The 20,082-nt window shown below is 39.1% G+C and overlaps 1 protein-coding gene across 2 annotated transcripts in view; it reads left to right on the forward strand.

Annotated features, from left to right (window-relative positions):
* The window catches only part of TET1 (tet methylcytosine dioxygenase 1), a 136,584-nt gene that overhangs the window by 1,982 nt on the left and 114,520 nt on the right, over positions 1–20,082 (forward strand). For both annotated transcript variants that reach the window (XM_043926402.1, XM_043926403.1), the window contains exon 2: positions 8,946–10,972. In XM_043926402.1, coding sequence (XP_043782337.1) covers positions 9,068–10,972 — 1,905 coding nt within the window. In that variant the 5' untranslated portion in view covers positions 8,946–9,067. The remainder of the gene's footprint in view (positions 1–8,945; positions 10,973–20,082) is intronic.

The following is a 20,082-nucleotide window of genomic DNA, read 5'->3' on the forward strand; positions in this document are numbered from 1 at the left end:
CAGATAAGGAGAGGTTTGGGGATTAGTCAGCGTTGTTTCTAAGAACGAAAAGCCTCAGGTAACGTTGATTTTGAGTGAATTTCCTGATTTTACTGGTTTGCGTTGGTTACACAGGTTGAAACCCAAGTGCCTTCACTCCCCAGTTAAGAGATCTTAATTAGCTTGGTTGTCAATGTATGACCGTGTTTAAAACCATGTTACGATTTCAATTAAACTTCAGAATCAAGTATGAGAATTATTAGTATCCTCTGCCCCTATCTCTTGGCAAAGACTAATAGCTCATCTTAAGAACTCCGGGATCACCGCTTACCATTTAACCGAGGGTTAACTATGGCTCCCAGCTCTGATCTTCTAGAATTGATGGGTTGGAGTTTAGGATCACCTCTGTCCCCGCCCTTTGTTTCTCTTCCTCCTCCAGTCTTCTTTATCTGGTTTGTCCCTCCCCTCCCCCACCTTCTTCTTGGCCTCTGTATTCTTCCTTCCCTCTACTCTTTAAGTTTCTCTTTTCCCACCCCTCCATCTTTCTAACTCTAGCCTTGTGCTTTGATACAGTTGTCTTTTTATATTCTAGCTTTATTGCTACATGTTTCTTCCCCTTCCTCTACTTTTTTGCCTTTTTTTTTTTTTTCCTCCCCTTTAGACATGTTCTTCCTTCTGCTTTTTCCTCTTCTTCTCAACATGTCTTATGCTTTTCTTGTTATTGGCGGGATCATTCTCTTTCCATTTTAACTTATCCCTTCCCTTTCGGTGGCCCTTTTTGGCTTTTTCCCCCTCGCTCTCTGCAGGGCAGCAAGGGTGTTTTACATATGGAAGGAGCCTTTGACTAAATCTGCTGGCATTCTAGTCAGTTTCCCTCCAGTCTTTCCATGTGCGGAGGGCTCTCACACTTCCTGTGGTAGAAAACTATCTAGGAACTACAAGCAGCCCGCCCACCTCCTCTTCCTTCAGAACTTAGTTACTGGAGGAAACTAAGTGAAGTCGTGTCCTTTAAAAAGAAATGCTTTTTTTTGAGTCTTGTATTTCTCAGTCAAGTGCAGTAGCCTTTAAATTCTAAGAAGCTGAATGGAGTGACTATGAAATCAGAGTTTCTTTCGAAACTAGCTCTGTGTATGCAAATACTCACCACTTTTTTGGCCACTGCTGGTGGTGGGAAGGATTGCAGTATAATTTTAAATTGACATGTGGGCTGGATGGTTACATCAGTTCAGCCACTTCCTGCCCAGGGGACTGGGAGATCCAGAAGGAGGAGGGATGTAGGAGGGAGAAAATTTTTCTATCACAGTACTGTCAATATTGTCCTTTACAGGCAACTGATACAGTTTAGGAAGACAGCTTTTCAGTTTCTAGGCAAGGTGATTGCATCAGAAATTGTTTTTGCTCCCCCCCTCCCCCGCCCCACACTTTTTAAGGCTCTTTAGGGGAAGACTACTTAGTAAACTCAAATAATACTGAGGCAGAAGTCTGATCCTGTTTATTGATCAATTTGGTTAGCTATGTTTAAATTATGTGTGAATAATTAGCAGATACATACATAGGCCCTGGGACCTGATCTAGCCTCCTCTCCACTTTCTCTGTAACCTTTGATTTTCTATTTTGGGTTAGAATCTCTTTTCATGTTTCAAATTATAAGTTGGCCCTTATCTCCTGGGCAGTAATATTTAGATTTCATGTATTACTCCAACTCCAGTCCCTTATGTCACAAGGACACTTTGGGGGGGGGAAATTATTATGGGTTGGGGATCTTGTTGCCCTCTGGTGAAAACACTAGTTAACCAAGTGATGCTTTGCATCCCACAGTTGTTGGAAGTTTTGCTTGTCTGTTTCACTTTGCTTTGTTTTCTCCTCCAGGAAAATAAGAGCTCACCAGATAGTATCAATTAACTGCATGTAGGCCCCCTCTGGGACCTACTATATATGTTTGATAACAAGGACATTATTCTCTTATTTTCTGTTCCAATCATATTATCCTGTAGCTACCTCCATGCACTCAGATTCTTGAATATACTTTAGAGTAGAATAAAACTGATTTTTGAGAAATACTGAAATGTCAGTTTTCATCAGAAATGAAAAATGGAAGTGGAATTAGTATTCAACTGTAAATGTATTTTTCTATGACTTAAATACTCTATAAAAAATAAAGCACCCCCCAAAAAAATAAATAAATAAAAAATAAAGCACCCAAAAAAGCAGATAAAGCATTTAATAATGTTTGTAAATTAATAAGGAAAATAAGATGTGTAGAAAATTCCATATTTAAATATGAATCTATATAATAGAATGGGTTCCCTCCCTTCCCCCCAGCCCCCAAATTTCAGAAAAAGCTTATTGCCTCTCCTCTCAGAGTTCAGCCCTGGGGATAACTTAGTTTATCACAAAAGGGGTTACATTTCATCAGTGGAGCCAATGGTGATAAAATTAAGATCTTGTGGGAGTCCTTATTTTGTTTCTGATTGTTTCTTTGGCTGAGTGGTACCCAGTGGTTTCTTTCCTGCAGTTGGGTTTTTAGGGGTCATTGGCCTCTTTCAGGATCTCATAAAAAGGCTGTTACCATTTAAAGAGGCCACATCTTTCCAATCCGTGTTGTTCATACCTTTTCCATTTCCTTGACAGGCTCTTTTTCAGGAGATAAGGTTTGAATGGTAAACATTATCTTAATTACAAGTCTGAATTTCTAAAGCACTTCCATTAAAAAATATAAAAGAATATATGAGACAGAGATCAAGTTATAAACTACTTTCAAAAGCAGATCCCATGACACCCTCTGGCATATCCAGATTACTTGCCTCAATACAAAAATTTTAATTTTCATGACTGATTGCAGTACTTAGATTATATGCCCCTAATAATTTTTAGCCATGTAATCCTGATATAAGACATAAAGTATGCTTATACTGGTATTGTTGAATTTCTGAATTTCTAGTGAATGGGATGGATTGCTTTTTGTTATCTGAAAATACATCCTTATAAAGATTGCTGACTTTCTGGAGATTAGAATTGGAATGTCTTTGTTTTCTAAAAATGGTGGTGTGAAAACCAGTGGTCTTTGGAGACAATATCCTACAGCTTTTCACAGCAAAGGAGCTAGTGTAGCCAAACTTTTTTTTTTAAGAAAAGAGGAAAAGCAGTAAGCTAAAAAAAAAAAAAAAGAAAAGAAAAGCAGTAAGCTTAATGCCAAGAATTCAAGTGGATTTGTATTTAGCCTAGTATTTGTATTTAGCACAGATTTATCAAAATGCTGTTTTTCTTGTGGTTAATGTTATCACTAATGTCTATTTTAAACATTTTTCTTAATGGCTTAATGCTTTGACTCTAAATGTTATGCTCTGAGATCTTTTATTATAGGGTGTGGCCTACAATGTGTTAGGTGAAGACAGAATAAAAGAATTGGATCTTGTTTTGCAGGATATGGCAGACTGAGGATTAAATTGGTTTTATAATAATGATAACTACTATTAAACTTATTTTCTCTCTCTCCCTTTTTTTAAATATATTGGAGTATAGGCAGACTTTTTTTTAAGCTCTCATTTACAAAACATTTATTGTATGCCAGCTCTGTGCTAAGCCTTTACATATATCATCTCATTTTATTCTTGTAGTAACCCAGTAAAGTCAGTGCTATTATATTTCTGCTTCCTGCTACACCCCAAGGCATGTGGAATCTTATTTCCCTGACCAGGAATCAAACCCATGACCCCAGCATTGAAAGTGTGCAGTCATAACCACTGGACCACTAGGAAAGTTCTTATTATGCTTCTTATTCTAATATATGTAAGTAAACTGAGGAATAGAGAGACCAAGGAATTTGTCAAAATCACACGACTGATAATGTTTCTGATCTAGAAATTGAACCCACATTTATTTTCAAAGTCTTTGTTCTTACCTCACATATCAAAAGGATGAAACCATTACCACTAGGTTTTCCCCAGAGAAGCCCATTGGTCCCCACAAACAACCTCATTTCAAACACAGGAAACTTGACTCCTGTTAAATAGTTTGCTGAAGGACACAGCTGGTGATCACAGCTTGAAACTGAGGGTTTTCTAATGCAACACCATCTCTAGCCACAAAACCAAATAGTGTATCCCAGGATTACCTGGATCAAAAAAGTACAACCAAAACAAAACAAATTTGAGGATGGTAGAGGACTGTCAAATTTTTACTGTACCAGGTAATAATTTTAAAAGAAAAGAAAAAACCCATCTTCACCTTTTCATAAAAAAGGACTTTTATTACTTTAAAAAATTTTATTTTGGCCATGCAACTTGCAGAATCTTACCTCCTAGACTAGGGATGCAACATCTTCTCTTGGCAATGGAAGTACATTGTCCTAACCACTGGACCACCAGGGAATTCTCTACTTTTTAAATAAATTTTATTTATTTAAGAATGTGCATTTATTTAAGAACAAAATTTAAATTTTATTTATTTATTTAAGAATTTAAGAATGGGTCTTCATTGCTGTTTGGCTTTTTCTCTAGTTGTAGGAAGTTGTAGGGCTGCTCTCTAGCTGTGGTGCTGGGGATTCTCCTTGTTGTGGCTTCTCTTGTCAGGGAGCCCAGGCTGTAGGGTGAACAGGCTTCAGTTCATGGGTTCAGTAGTTGTGGCTCTTGGGCCCTAGATCACAGGCTCAATAGTTGTGGCACACAGGCTCAGCTGCTGCGAGGCATGTGGGATCCTACCAGAACAGGGATCAAACCCCTGTCTCCTGCATTGGCAGGCAGGCTCTCCACCGCTGAGATACCAGAGAAGCACTCTATATTTTAATGAGAGAAAAAGGAAGACATTAATTAAATTAATTCAGACTTATGAAAAACTTTACATGCCTTTTTTTACTTCTTTATTTTTAAAATTGAAGTATAAAGAAAATAAAATAAAATTGAAGTATAGTTGATTTGGGTTTCCCTGGTGGCTTAGATAGGAAAGAATCTGCCTGCAATGCAGGAGACCCAGGTTCAGTCCTTAGGTGGGGGATGATCCCCTGGAGAAGGAAATGGCAACTCACTCAAGTATAATTGCCTGGAGAATTCCATGGATAGAGGAGCCTGGCAGGCTACAGTCCATGGGGTCGCAGAGTCGGGACACGACAAAGAGAACACCACTTTCACTTTTTCATTGGTTGATTTACAATGTTGTGTTAGTTTCAGGTGTACTCAGCCTCTCTTTTTTTCTCATTTTGCCACAGACTGATGATCACTTGGTTCAGTTCAGTTCAGTTGCTCAGTCATGTCTGACTCTTTGCGACCCCATGAACCACAGCACGCCAGGCCTCCCTGTCCATCACCAACTCCCAGAGCTTACCCAAATCCGTGTCCATTGAGTCAGTGATGCCATCCAACTATCTCATCCTCTGTCGTCCCCTTCTCCCACCCTCAATCTTTCCTAGCATCAGGGTCTTTTCCAATGAGTCAGTTCTTCACATCAGGTGGCTAAAGTGTTGGAGTTTCAGCTTCAACATCATTCCTGCCAATGAACACCCAGGACTGATCTCCTTTAGGATGGACTGGTTGGATCTCTTTGCAGTCCAAGAGACCCTCAAGAGTCTTCTCCAACACCACAGTTCAAAAGCATCAATTCTTCTGCACTCAGCTTTCTTTATAGTCCAACTCTCACATCCATACATGACCACTGGAAAAACCATAGCCTTGACTAGACAGACCTTTGTTGGTAAAGTGATGTCTCTGCTTTTTAATATGCTGTCTAGGTTGGTCATAACTTTCCTTCCAAGGAGTAAGCGTCTTTTCAATTCATGGCTGCAGTCACCATCTGCAGTGATTTTGGAGCCCAGAAAAATAAAGTCAGCCATTGTTTCCACTGTTTCCCCATCTATTTGCCATGAAGTGATGGGACCGGATGCCATGATCTTAGTTTTCTGAATGTTGAGCTTTAAGCCAGCTTTTTCACTCTCCTCTATCACTTTCATCAAGAGGCTCTTTAATTTCTCTTCACTTTCTGCCATAAGGGTGGTGTCATCTGCATATCTAAGGTCATTGATATTTCTCCTGGCAATCTTGATTCCAGCTTGTGCTTCCTCCAGCCCAGCATTTCTTATGATGTACTCTGCATCTAAGTTAAATAAGTAGGGTGACAAATACAGCTTTGATGTACTGCTTTTCCTATTTGGAACCAGTCGGTTGTTCCATGTCCAGTTCTAACTGTTGCTTTCTGACATGCATACAGATTTCTCAAGAGGCAGGTCAGGTGGTCTGGTATTCCCATCTCTTTGGGGTCAGGGTCAGGCCATTTGAGGAGACAAAAGTGCAATTTGATGACGGCTCTTGGCCAGTCCCGTTTCATTTTCTCTTTTTTTCTGAACTTTCAAATAATAGTTGCTTGATTTATTCTTCTTTATTGTTTGTATTATCTCATTTTCTCCTTATTTCCAATTTCCTTGCTTAGATATTCACATTGAAAATTTTGGGACCCTTGGTAGAAGGGCTTTAGAACCAGCAGTCTTTGTTTCTTTGGATTTTTAATATTTATCTACTTATTTGGCTGCACCGGGCCTTAGTTGCAGCATGTGGGATCTTTAGTTGTAGCTTTTCAACTCTTAGTTGCAGCACGTGGGATTTAGTTCTCTGACTAGGGATCAAATGTGGGCCCCCTGCATTGACAGTGCAGAGTCTTAGCTACTGGACCACCAAGGAGAACCTAGAATCAGCAGTCTTTGGATTAAGCTGGGTGAAGGGGGAAAGAGGGACATCATTTCTGGGTGTGACAGTCCCCAGGACAATGCCTTCCTTATACCGAGGAGGTACTCAGATATTTATGGACCCATGAGTTTTATTTGTAACCTAATCTGGTGATACTAACTCCCCAGACTTTATGCTGTTTATGTGTGCATGTATAAAACTCAAAATTTGTAGATTCTTTAAATTAAATTTACTTATTTTTAATGATAAAAAGTACAATTCACAAAGAAGATAAACATTGTAAACCACTAGACCCCTAACAACAAAGAAACAAAGATAAATAAAGCAAAAATCAGAAGAAAAACAAGGGAAAATAAATATATACATAATCATAATGAGACATATTAACATTTCTCTGAGAATATTTTTATCAAGTGCAGAAAAAAAAAAAGAGGAACATCTTGAATGATGCCATTAATAATTTAAATATAATAGATTTACATTAATATTAATCTTATATCCTACACAAATATATTTAAAATTTTGTATCTCATATGTTGCTATTAGATGTCCATAGAACATTTAGAAAAACTGGCAAAAATATAAACATTACTAAATTTCAAAAAGTAGAATTCTTTTTTCATGGTTCAGTTATATGTATATACATATTATTTTTGAAGTTATTTTTCATTACAGATTATTATATGATATTGGCTATAGTTCCCTATGCTATACAGTAAACTTTTGTTGCTTGCTGCATGTGTATTCTTTTTTTGTTTTGTTTTGTTTTGTTTTTCATGTGTATTCTTTTAAATTAGAAATCTAGCATTCTTTTTATGCTAAGTCAAACAATTGGACTCAAAATGTTATAAATTTTTTAGTTAGGCAAAAATTCATAAGTTTCCTAAAAGATATATATGTATGATTTATATATGTATATATACAAGAGCTTTTCTACTATGCTTGATAAAGGCTTGAAAAAGAATATTAAAAAAAAGAAAAGATGGAATTGGAAATTAGAAAACATAAACCAAGTGAAATGGGAGCTGCTGCTGCTGCTGCCAAGTCTCTTCAGTCATGTCTGACTCTGTGCGACCCCATAGACGGCAGCCCACCAGGCTCCCCCATCCCTGGAATTCTCCAGGCAAGAACACTGGAGTGGGTTGCCATTGCTTTATCCAGTGCATGAAAGTGAAAAGTGAAAGTGAAGGCATTCAGTCTTAGTGACCCCATGGACTGCAGCCCACCAGGCTCCTCCGTCCACGGGATTTTCCAGGCAAGAGTACTAGGGTGGGTTGCCATTGGAGCATTGAATATGAAATAGAAAAAGTGAAACAAACTAGATAAAAGATCCTCATATAGTCAATTTGTTTTTAAACATGGCTGCTTATTAGAAACATATCTGAAAAATTGAGGTTGTTAGTTGAAATATGTTATTAATACTATTGGATCTCCAAGGAGTAGTTTCTTGGAGAATGTGGCTTTAGCAGCTTTACTGTCCAACAGATAATACCCTGCTTGGGTAGTGATGGGCTGAGAAAAGGGTGTAAGAGATAACTTTTGGGGAATTCCCTGGTGGTCCAGTAGTTGGGATTTCGTGTTTTCACTGCTGTGGCCCTGGCTCCTTCCCTGGCCACCTGGTTGGGGAACTGAGAGGGAGGAAGGTAACTTTTAAGTATTCACATTTGTAAAGATTAGGTTTGAGCTTTAAACTACTTGTAACTACAATAGTTGTGGCTTCTAATTTAAAGAAACCCCCATGCTTAGCCTATTCAAAGAATTTCATTGACTTAATCAATTGTCACAGAAATTAAAGGAGCTTTCTTTGTGAATCCAAGGTTTAAAGGGTACTTTAGTATGTTTTGTGTCTATTATACTTTTGTAGTAAATATTCTCAGTTCCTTAATTTTAATTAATAATTGCTAGTGAATATTCCATTTCTTTTTTAAACATTTTTTTGGTTGTGCTGGGTCTTTGTTGCTACTCACAAGCTCTCTCTAGCTTCAGCAAGCAGGGGCTACTCTTCTTGAAGTGCACAGGCTTCTCATTGTGGTGACTTCTTTTGTTTTGGATCATGGGCTATAGGCACACAGGCTCAATAGTTGCAGCATATGGATTCTAGAATTCAGGCTCAGTAGTTGTGGTACATGGGATTAGTTGCTCCAAAGCATGTGGAATCTTACCAGACCGGGGATCAACCCTGTGTCCCCTAAGCAGATTCTTATCTACTGTACCACCAGGGAAATTCTAATATTCTGTTTCAAATGAGAGAATGCATAGAAAAAAGACTCATTGCCAATGTTTTTTTTATTTCAGACCAAAACCTCGTGCAACTGAGCACAACCATGGTGCATGCAGATTCTCCTCTGAAGTGAGACTTTCCAAAGGACCAATGACTCTGTCCCTCGTGCCCTTTCAGATTTTCCTACTTCATAGCAATGTCTCGATCTCGCCACGCAAGACCTTCCAAATTAGTCAGGAGGGAAGATCTAAACAAAAAGAAAAACAATCAACTGAAGAAGGGATCTAAGCCAGCCAACAAAAATGTGGTGACTGTCAAGACTGTGAGCCCTGGAAAATTGAAGCAATTCGTGCAAGAAAGAGATGTTAAGAAAAAAACAGAACCCAAACTGACTGTGCCAGTCAGAAGCCTCCTGACAAGAGCCGGAGCAGCACGAATGAATTTGGATAGGACCGAGGTTCTTTTTCAGAACCCAGAGTCCTTAACTTGCAATGGGTTTACAATGGCTCTGCGAAGCACCTCTCTTAGCAGACGACTGTCCCAACCCCCAGTGGTCATAGCCAGACCCAAGAAAGTTCCACCACCTAAGAATCTAGGAAAGCAACATGAGTGTGATTATAAGGTACTTACAGATATGGGAGTAAAGCACTCAGAAAATGATTCAGTCCCAATTCAAGACCCCCCAATCCCCCCTGATATAGAGAAGCTAATTGGCATACAAAATGCATCTTTCATTAAAGACGAGAGCCAAGAGACAGCCCAGTCTTGGTCCCAAGGTGTTGAGGATTCCAGAATAATTTGCTCTACTCCTAGTGACCCTGCAGCAGAGATTCTTTCTGGGTCACTGGAAGGGACATGTGGTGGAGAAGGACTGTTCTCTAGAGAGACATTGAATGATATCAGTGATTCCCCTAGAATGTTTGCTCAGGACACTGTCTGTGTTCCTTTGCTCCAAAGAGCAGCCCTCAAGGTTACCTCTGAAGGAAACCCCAGCATTCAGTTAGAAGATTTGGGTTCACGAGTAGAATCTCTTAAACTGTCTGATTCTTACCTGGATCCCATCAAAAGTGAACATGATTGCTGCCCCACCTCCAGCTTTAATAAGGTTGTACCTGCATTGGACCTTAGAAACTGTTTGTCTATTGGTGGGTCAATATATCCTACCTCATTAATAAAACTCCTCTTGGCAGGTTCAGAACAAGAAACCCTTGGTGCTAAACCAGATCATCAAGAGGTACGCAAAGCTACCGCAGATCAACAGGAAGTTCCTGATACCACCCCTGTGCTAGCACAGGCCTTGAGTGCTATCCCACATCAATGGGAAGTTCCTGGTGCTAACCCAGTTCATGGAGAGCCTTTGGGTGAGATCCCAGACCCACCAGAGATTCTTGGTGCTATTCCAGTCCAAGGAGAGGTCTTTGGTGCTATCTTAAATCAACAAGTCCTTGGTATGGGTAGTGGTGCTGCCTCAGACCCGCCTGTCTTTCTTCCTGCCCCTCTTAACCCAGTTGCTACCTGTAATGCTCTCCCAGCATGGCCCGAGCTCCAGGGCACTGTTTCATCTGGGCTTGAGGTCCCGGGCACTATGCAGATTTTGCCTTTGGGCTCAGGTCACACTCCTCAACCATCATCAAACTCAGAGATAATTTTGGTACCTCCTGTAATACCTATGAACAATATAGAAAATGAGAAGAAGATTCACATAAGCTTTCTGCCAGCTCACACTCAGGGGTTCACATTAGCCCCTGAGAGAGGACTCCAGCCGGCTCCACAGGGCATCGCCCGACTCTCCCTGGTGAGTCCCGGCACATTGGAAGGAGGCAGCTCCCAGATCAGTGCCACCAGCTTGGTTGATGTCAACCCCACTGTGGCATCTAGGCCAGTGCCACTTGCTAGTACCTCTTCTCCTTCCTACACAACTCTGCTACCTACCTTGGAAAAGAAGAAACGAAAGCGATGTGGGGTCTGCGAGCCCTGCCAGCAGAAGACCAATTGTGGTGAATGTACTTACTGTAAGAATAGAAAGAACAGCCATCAGATCTGTAAGAAGAGGAAATGTGAGGAACTGAAAAAGAAGCCATCCGTCATTGTGTCTTTGGAGGTAAGCGAATACCTAAAGGGCTGGGGACACCTGTGAAACTTGGTAGAGTGATCTGTGGAGACTATTTTTTAAAATAAATTTTTAAACATTTATTCTGTTTTGGTGTGCTGGGTATTCGTTGCTGCATGCAGGCTTTTTCTAGTTGCAGTGAGCAGGGACTCTAGAGTGTACCAGTTTCAGTAGTTGTGGCACTTAGCCTTAATTGCTGCATGTGGAATGGCATGCGGAATCTTCCTGGACCAGGGATCGAACCCTTGTCACCTCCACTGGCAAGGGGATTCTCAACAACTGGACCACCAGGGAAATCCATGTGGAGATAGTTTGCTTTAGTATTACATTCTTTTGCTTTGGTAAAATGTTGCTTTATCTATAGGAATTTGAGGACCAACCTGAAGCATGTCTTGCACACTGAGTGATACATTAGCTTATTTTTAGAATTTATCTCAGAAAGCGAGAACATAAAATTTTTCCATCATAGGTTTTGATGGAGAACAGGGAAATTGTATGAAATGTGGTTTTGGAAAGATTTCCACTGTGCCTTATTTTAGTGTGTCTTATTTTGAAAGCTACATTTTTAAAAACTAGGAGTGGAACAAAGTCACTAAATGCCTTGCATCCTGAGGAACCAGAGGAAATAAACTTTTCTTTTGAGAGAATAAAACTGTCTCTATCTTTTATCTTGAAACTTTGCCTTGGAGGTATAACAATAGTTGAGTTTTCGCTTCAACTTTTGGCAGGTGATTTCCACTTGCTCTACATATTTCACAGGATTGTTGGGATTCAATGGTAATCAAAAATTGAAAATGGTTTGTAAAGTCCAAAATGATATATACATAAAAACACTCATACTTATTATTACAGTTACAAAACTAAGGTAGTCAGAGTATTCATTGACTTAGACTTCATTTAAAGGAATTTTATGGAACTTGGTTAATACTCAAACTTGCTTAAATTAAAATACCTGTCAACTATGGCGTTTTATGATTTTTAGATTACTCACTTGAAAGTTTTTGAGTCTACTATGAATACTATAGTAGAATAGATTAAAATATTATGAACTTAAATTCAGTCAACCTTTTCTTTTCATTCTAGAGATCAGACATTTAAACCCTTGTGTATCAATGAAATTCAAGGTGTTTTGTTTTAAATATTTGTTTATCTATTATTTATTTGGCTGTGATGGGTCTTAGTTGTGGCAAGCAGGATCTTTAGCTGCAGCATGCAAACACTTAGTTGTGTCTGGTGAGATCTAGTTCTCTGATCAGGGATCGAACCTGGACCCCCTATATTGGGAGTGAGGAGTCTTAGCCACTGGACCACCAGGGAAGTCCCACATTTAAGGTGTTTTTTAAAAATACTTTGGTATTACAAACCTTACTGCAATGAATAATCTTTACTCCTCACTTCACACATGTGGGAGCAGATCAAAATGTGGCCAGTAACTTAATAGCTTACAAACTTATCTCTAAAACACTTAGTAGCAATATTTTTGTAACAGAAAGATCTCACTGGTAAGCTCCTGATTTGCAACATTGCCAAATGACATTGTTGCCAAAGGTACTCTATCTTTAATAGGTGTGAACACATTTGCTCTTTTCTAAACTTACTCCTCATCTGGCATTATACATTTGGTTCAATGGTTTACCATCTACATGGTCACCCCAAATGGAAAATTGAGTCATCTTTAATGGCCTTTTTCTCATTCTTTTAGTTATCTCTTTTCTACAAGATATGAGCACTCCTATCTCTCCATTTTCTTTGCTCCAGCTGTTGAGGCATTTATCTCTTACTGGGACAATTTCAACTTTCTCTTTATTATTGGCAAGTATTTATGGCACTTCTATTCTGGGATGAGCATACCAGCCAACTGGGAAATCAGGATGTTGAACAACAAGCTTAGGTGCAACTCAAGTTTTCTTTCTATAACCCTGTTTTTCCTAGATTAATCCAATTAGTGCTTTTCTGTATATGGGATTCATCTCACCCAAAACAATGGAAAATAGTGCCTTCCGATTATAGGTGAAGCCTAGATTCCTTAGCATGGAATATGAGATCTTTAGGGTCTTGACATGACTGACCTCTTTTGTCTTGTTTGATGTCACTACTTACATTATACTTGAACTTTCAGCTGTATCCAGCTGCTTCTGCTTCCCCAGGCTCACTGTGCATGGTCCTGTCTCCATGTTCATGCTCATGGTACAAATTCTTCCTTTTCCCTGCCTAACAAGAGCCCACCCCTTCACTCATCCTTTCCTGTGCAACACCTGTATCTGTGCATGTTCCTCAGGTTTGCTTCCAGGGAACTTTGTTTTTCTTGCACTTTCTAGCCTTGTTACAGTGATAGGTGCTAAGTAAACACTTGTTAATTGAATGAAAAGAATATAGTTGTAACTCAAATAATTAGGTTTAGAAATTTAGATGGTGTGTGGTTTATTTCTGTAAACTTGATCTGGCAAGCAAGTGTGGCCATGTGGTCAAGGTCTGTCAGGGTGGGAAATACTAGTATTTGTTAAGGAATGAATGAATATATTGGCTATTGCTCACACTCTCTTAAGCACCACATTCTTTTGTTTTGTTTTGTTTTTGCACCACTTTCTTTATTTCTAAAAATCATAAAAAACTTCTCAGTTCAGTTCAGTCACTCAGTCATGTCCGACTCTTTGCAACCCCATGGACTGCATGGAGTCCTGGCCTCCCTGTCCATCACAAATTCCTGGAGCTTGCTCAAACTCATGTCCATTGAGTCAGTGATGCCATCCAACCCTCTCATCCTCTGTCATCCCCTTCTCCTCCTGCCTTCAATCTTTCCCAGAGTTTTTTCCAAAGAGTCAATTCTTTGCATCAGGTGGTCCAATATTGTAGCTTCAGCTTCAGCATCAGTTCTTCCAATGAATATTCAGGACTGATTTCCTTTAGGATGACTGGTTTGATTTCCTTGCAGTCCAAGGGATTCTCAAGAGTCTTCTCCAATACTACAGTTCAAAAGCATCAATTCTTTAGCACTCAGCTTTCTTCACAGTCCAACTTTCATATCCATACATGTCCACTGGAAAACCCATAGGTTTGACTATATGGGCCTTTGTCAGCAAGTAACGTCTCTGCTTTGTCATAGCTTTTCTTGGAAGAAAGCATCTTTTGGAGGAAGCATCTTTTAATTTCATGGTTGCAGACGCCATCTGCAGTGATTCTGGAGCCCAAGAAAAGAAAGTCTGTCATTGTTTCCATTTCCATTGTTTCCCAATCTATTTGCCATGAAGTGATGGGACCAGATGCCATGATCTTAGTTTTTTGAATGTTGAATTTTATGCCAAATATTTGCCAATAAAATTGACTTTGGCAATATTTACTCACAAATCACTAACAATGCTATTTTGCTTCCACAGTCAAACCTCCATCTTTCCACTCAAATGCTCTTTAAACTACTGACCTTTAGCAGGTCAGTAACATGAATGGCAGGATGCTTTATGTGACCCACTCAGCAAGCAGTAAGACACCAATAAAGAGAAGATGCTGCTGCTGCTGCTAAGTCACTTCAGTCATGTCTGACTCTGTGTGACCCCATGGACAGCAGCCTACCAGGCTCCCCCGTCCCTGGGATTCTCCAGGCAAGAACACTGGAGTGGGTTGCCATTTCCTTCTCCAATGCATGCAAGTGAAAAGTGACAGTGAAGTTGCTCAGTCGTGTCCGACTCTTAGCGACCCCATGGACTGTAGCCTACAAGGCTCCTCTGTCCATGGGATTTTCCAGGCAAGAGTACTGGAGTGGGTTGCCATAGGAACTATGAATCTGAAAATCTATGAAAAAGCTAGCTCTCACTACAGCTGCCAGTCACTGAAATCTCATTATATTATCCAACCAGTAGTTTCAGCTAACTTCTCAAAACAGATTTTGTACCTTTGCTTCATAAAGAAGCCTCCCATGAAAGTACAGCACTCTCTCACCTTGGAATTTAGGCTCCGCGTCCTGCTTCAGAGTCATTTATAATTGATTCACCCCTGCCTCCTCCTTCTCCCCCGAGTACCTAGACACCACCAACTCTACACTCTGGGTGGGATTTGCTAGCACCTGCAGACCGCCCAGCACCACAACCCCTCCAACTGCTGGTCCAGCTGAGGGCTGCCCACCCATCATCTTCATTTTTTTGAATGTTGAGTTTTAAGCCAGCTTTTTCACTCTCCTCTTTCACTTTCATCAAGAGGCTCTTCAGTTCTTCACTTTCTGCCATAAGGATGGTGTCATCTGCGTATCTGAGGTTATTGATATTTCTCCTGGCAATCTTGATTCCAGCTTGTGCTTCATTCAGCCGGCATTTTGCATGATGTACTCTGCATAGAAGTTAAATAAGCAGGGTGACAATATACAGCCTTGATGTACTCCTTTCCAAATTTGGAACCAATCCATTGTTCCATGTGTGGTTCGGCTGTTTCTTGACCTGCATAAAAAACTTTTGCTTTGCATAATTCAGAGTTATAGAAATATTACCGTACAGAGCATTTAGTTCATCTTCCAGCCAAATGATGACATTTTCTGAAACTGGAGGATGATCGCTTTACAGTGTTGTGTGGTTTCTGCTGTGCATCAACCTGAATCAGCTATAAATAAACATGTGTTTCCTGCCTCTTGAGCCTCTCTACCACCCACCTGCTATGACACCACTCTAGGACATCACAGAGAGCCCTGAGCTGAGCTCCCTATGTTGTATAGCAGTTTCCCACTAGCTATCTGTTTGACACTTTTGATTGTATTATTTTAATTTTTACAAAATAATTTTTATTGGAGTATAGTTGATTTAATATGTTGTGTTAGTTTCTGGTGTCTAGTAAAGTGAATCAGGTATACATCTATCTACTCTTTTTTTTTTTTTTTTTTTGAACTTTTAAAAAATTTAATTAATTTTTTGGCTTGCCCCATGCAGCATGTGAGTTCTCATTTCCCCAAACAGGGATCCAACTCATGTGTTTTGCAGTGAAAGCATAGGGTCTTAACCACTGGACCACCAGGGAAGTCCTTCCATTCTTTTTTAGGTTCTTTTCCCATTTAGGTCATTAGAGAGTACGGAAAAGAGTTCCCTGTGCTATTTCTTTTTGTCTCCTCCGTGGTGGTGGTTTAGTTGCTAAGTCATGTCCCACTCCTGCAACCCCATCAATTGTAGCCTGCCAGGCTCCTCTGTCCATGGGATTCTCTAGGCAAGAATACTGGAGTGGGTTGCCATTTTGTTCTCCAGGGGATCTTCCTGACCCAGGAATCAAACCCGGGTCTTCTGCACTGCAGACAGATGATTTACCAACTGAACTATGAGGGAAGCCCTGTCTCTTCCAGATATGTCTCCTCCATATATATAAATAGTTTTTCTGAATTAATTGAGACTAAATTTTTCATAGACATGATATTCCTTTATCTTGACATACTAGAGAATAGATTTCCTGAAAACGAGTATGTTCTCACATATTATTATCAAAATTATGAAATTAACAATGAACCATTGTTATTATCTAACCCACAGACTTTATTTGGCCTATAAGAAAATATCCTTTTGGCCTCTATTAATTTGTAGTAATTCCTTAGACTTATAAAACAACAATACTGAGGCATAATTGACATATAATAAACTACACATATTCAAAGTATACAATTTGATAGTTATGATTTACATACACTGTGTGACCATTAGCACAGTCAAAATCCATCCCTCCCCAAAATTCCTTCATAGTCTCTACACCTCTACCTGTACCCCTTTTCCTCAAGCAAACATCTTTCCATCGTTGTACATTTGTTTGTATTTTCCAGGGTTTGATATAATGGAATAGTGTAATACAAAGGTTTTGGGGGTAGTTAAAATATTTTTTGCAATATTTTATGATATTGCTACTTTTACAAAGTGCAGATTACTTATTTTGTCCCTCACTTTGGGTTTGTCTAATGCTTCCTCATGACTTCATCTGGATTATGCATTTTTGTTTGAATACCTTCTTATAAAAGGGGCATGATGTCCTTTGTCCCACTATTTATGATCTTAATTTTTACCACTTGGTTAAAGGTAGTGTCTCCATGGTATAATCAGTATTTTTCACTTTATACTTAATAAATATCTTGCAGGGACATTGAGGCTTGTAAATATAATACAGCTATCCCTCAAATTTTCACTCTTCAGTTTTAGTATTCACTGCTAATTTTTGCCTGATAGTTGTCAAAAGCTGATTCTGTTTTCATCATTTCTTCTAAATCTATTAATTAGCTTTAAACTCCAAGGAAGAGATTTTTCTTCTTACTTTATTTATATATTTATTTCAGTGTCAACTTGTAGATTTTTGTTATATTCAGTAGATTATGCTTCTTTATTATCATTACTTATTCTGATGCTCAAATTTCCCCAAATTTGGCCAGGGAGCACCTTCAACTATGGTTTGAATAATTATTTTCTGTCACAAATGTTCCAAGGTTTTCTATTTCCCATCCTGCCCCTGATGAAATGACAGGTAGCCAAGAAAACTTGGTTCTTTTTGGTAGAGAATTGTAATTAGAAACCAAGATCTTGGTGACAGAAATTATTGCTGTTACTGAAATGTCAGTGGTGTGTTCAAAATTTAGACAATGCCTTTGTTGAATTAGTTTTATGGAATTAATGTTTCTTTCTCTCACACACAACACCCTCACCCTTCAACGTGGTTATACTGTTCATATGAGATACAATTTTAATTAATTTATTTCTGTTCATATCTTACTTCAAAGTTTCCCTATATTAGATGATATTCACATATCATTTCTTGCTTCACATACCATACGTATCATCACTTGCTCTCTCTTGCTTCCCCCTTTCCCCAAAATATCACCTTTTTCCAGACAAAGCTGATTCTGAAGATGTATTGTGTTGTCCTAATACTGAACTCACACCCTGATAGACCTACTCATCCAACAGTGCATGGGGACGCAGAGAAGAAAACAGGGAACACTTCTCTGAGGGAAGGTCATTCTAACAGAGCAGGGAACAGTTGTACACTCTTGTCTATGGTCTCCTTTTCCTAATATTATGTTTATGAGACTCATCAATAGTCTCGCTTATAGTTATTCATCCCCATTGTAGTGTTGCTTTCCATTGTATGTATATATCACAATACAGAAATTCTATTGTTAATATCATGAATTAACAATATCTATTCTGTTGTTTTGTCATACTGTCATATTGCCTATCCATTCTGTTGTTAATGGGCAGTAGAATGTTACAGCACAGAACCGAACAGGAGAACAAGCATTGTAGTGCTACCATGGACCTTTTTATGAAAGTCTTTTGGTGAATATATGCATGCATTCTATTGCCTATATTCCTAGGAGTGGAATTGCTTTGTCATAAAATATGCGTATGTTTAACTTTCATCGATACTACCAAATTGCTGTGGTTAAGACTCTTTACAGTAATGTATGAGAGTTCCACTTGCTCCCTATCCAACAGTTGGTTATTTTCTGTCTTATTTTGTTTTAATAATTTCATTGGCTGTATAGTGGCATCACTACACTGCATTTCCTTGATGACTAATGAAATCGAGCTCTATTTTTTTTTTTTTTTTTTTTGCCTTTCTGTGCAGTTTGCAGGACCTTAGTTCCCTGACCCTAACCCCTGCAGTGGAAACATGGAGTCTTAACCACTGGAACACCAGGAAAGTCCTACTTTTATTCACTTTTAAATTGGCTTTTTACTACTAATTCATTAGTTTATTATATTTTGTTGAAACAAATTCTTTGTTGAATAAATAATTGCAGATATCTTGATCTATTTTATGACAATGTTTCACTTAATTGTACTTCTTAGTTTTTGGCCACACTTCAAGACTTGCAGGATCTTAGTTCCCCAACCAGGGATCCAGCCCAGGCCTGGCAGTCAAAGCCCAGAGTCTTAACCATTGGACCACAAGGGAACTCCCTGTGCTTTTTAATGAACAGAAATTCTTTTTTTTTTTTTCTAAAAACTACTTATATATTTGGTTGCACCATGTCTTAGTTGCAGCATGTAGGTTCTAGCTCCCTGTTGTTCTAGCTCCCAGTCGCTCAGTCGTGTCCAACTCTTTGCAACCCCATGGACTACAGCCTGCCAGGCTTCCCTGTCCTTCACCATCTCCTGGAGCGTGCTCAAACTCATGTCCATTGAGTCGGTGACGCCATTCTCATCCTCTGTCTTCTCCTTCTCCTCCTGCCTTCAAACTTTCCCAGCATCAGGGTTTTTTCTAATGAGTCGGTTCTTTGCATCAAGTGGCCAAAGTATTGGAGCTTCCGTTTCAGCATCAGGACTTCCAATGAATATTTAAGATTGATATCCGTTAGGATTGACTAGTTTGATCTGCTTGCTAGTTCCCTGACCGGGGATCAAACCTGGGCCCCCTGCACTCAGAGCTTGGAGTCTTAGCCACTGGACCACCAGGGAAGTCCCGAATGAACAGAAACTCTTATCTTTAATGTAGTCCAGTTTACCTCTCTTCTTTATGGTAACTTTTAAATAACTTTTTATTTCTTGTTTAAGAAAATATTGTCTATTTTCTGCAAATTCCAAAGACATAAAGTTGTTCTCTTTTGTTTTCTTCTTTAAAAGCTACTTTTAAAAACCATTCATTCAAAAAAAAATAAATAAAAACCATTCATTCATAGCTGTATGAAGATATGGAATTGACTTTTGCATATTGTGTGAGAGATAGGAGTCAAGATTCATTCTTCTACATCTGGGTGTCTACTAGACCAGCACCATTACTGAAATGCCTGTACTTTCCCCACTACGGCATCAACTTTGTCACAAATCAGGTGACTGATTAGTTCTGAATCTGTTTATAGACTCTTTTCATTGGCCTTTTTTTCTATCTTTGTGTCTAAACTTGCATCATTATTAGGCTTTACCGCTAGTCTTGCTGACTGGTAATATGAGTCCTTTAGTATTGTTTTGTCAATATTTATTTAGGCTATTTTGTTGTTGTTCTTTTATGACTCTTTTTTCTTTTTTGGGGACTGGGCATGCTTGGCTTGTCGGATCTTAATTCCCAGATCAGAAATCCAACCCACCCTTGGCAGTGAGAGTTCAGAGTTCTAATCACTGGACCACCTGGGAATACCCAAATTTTTGAATCCACTT

This window comes from Cervus elaphus, chromosome 15, assembly GCF_910594005.1.
Source record: "Cervus elaphus chromosome 15, mCerEla1.1, whole genome shotgun sequence".
NCBI classification, from domain to species: Eukaryota; Metazoa; Chordata; class Mammalia; order Artiodactyla; family Cervidae; genus Cervus; species Cervus elaphus.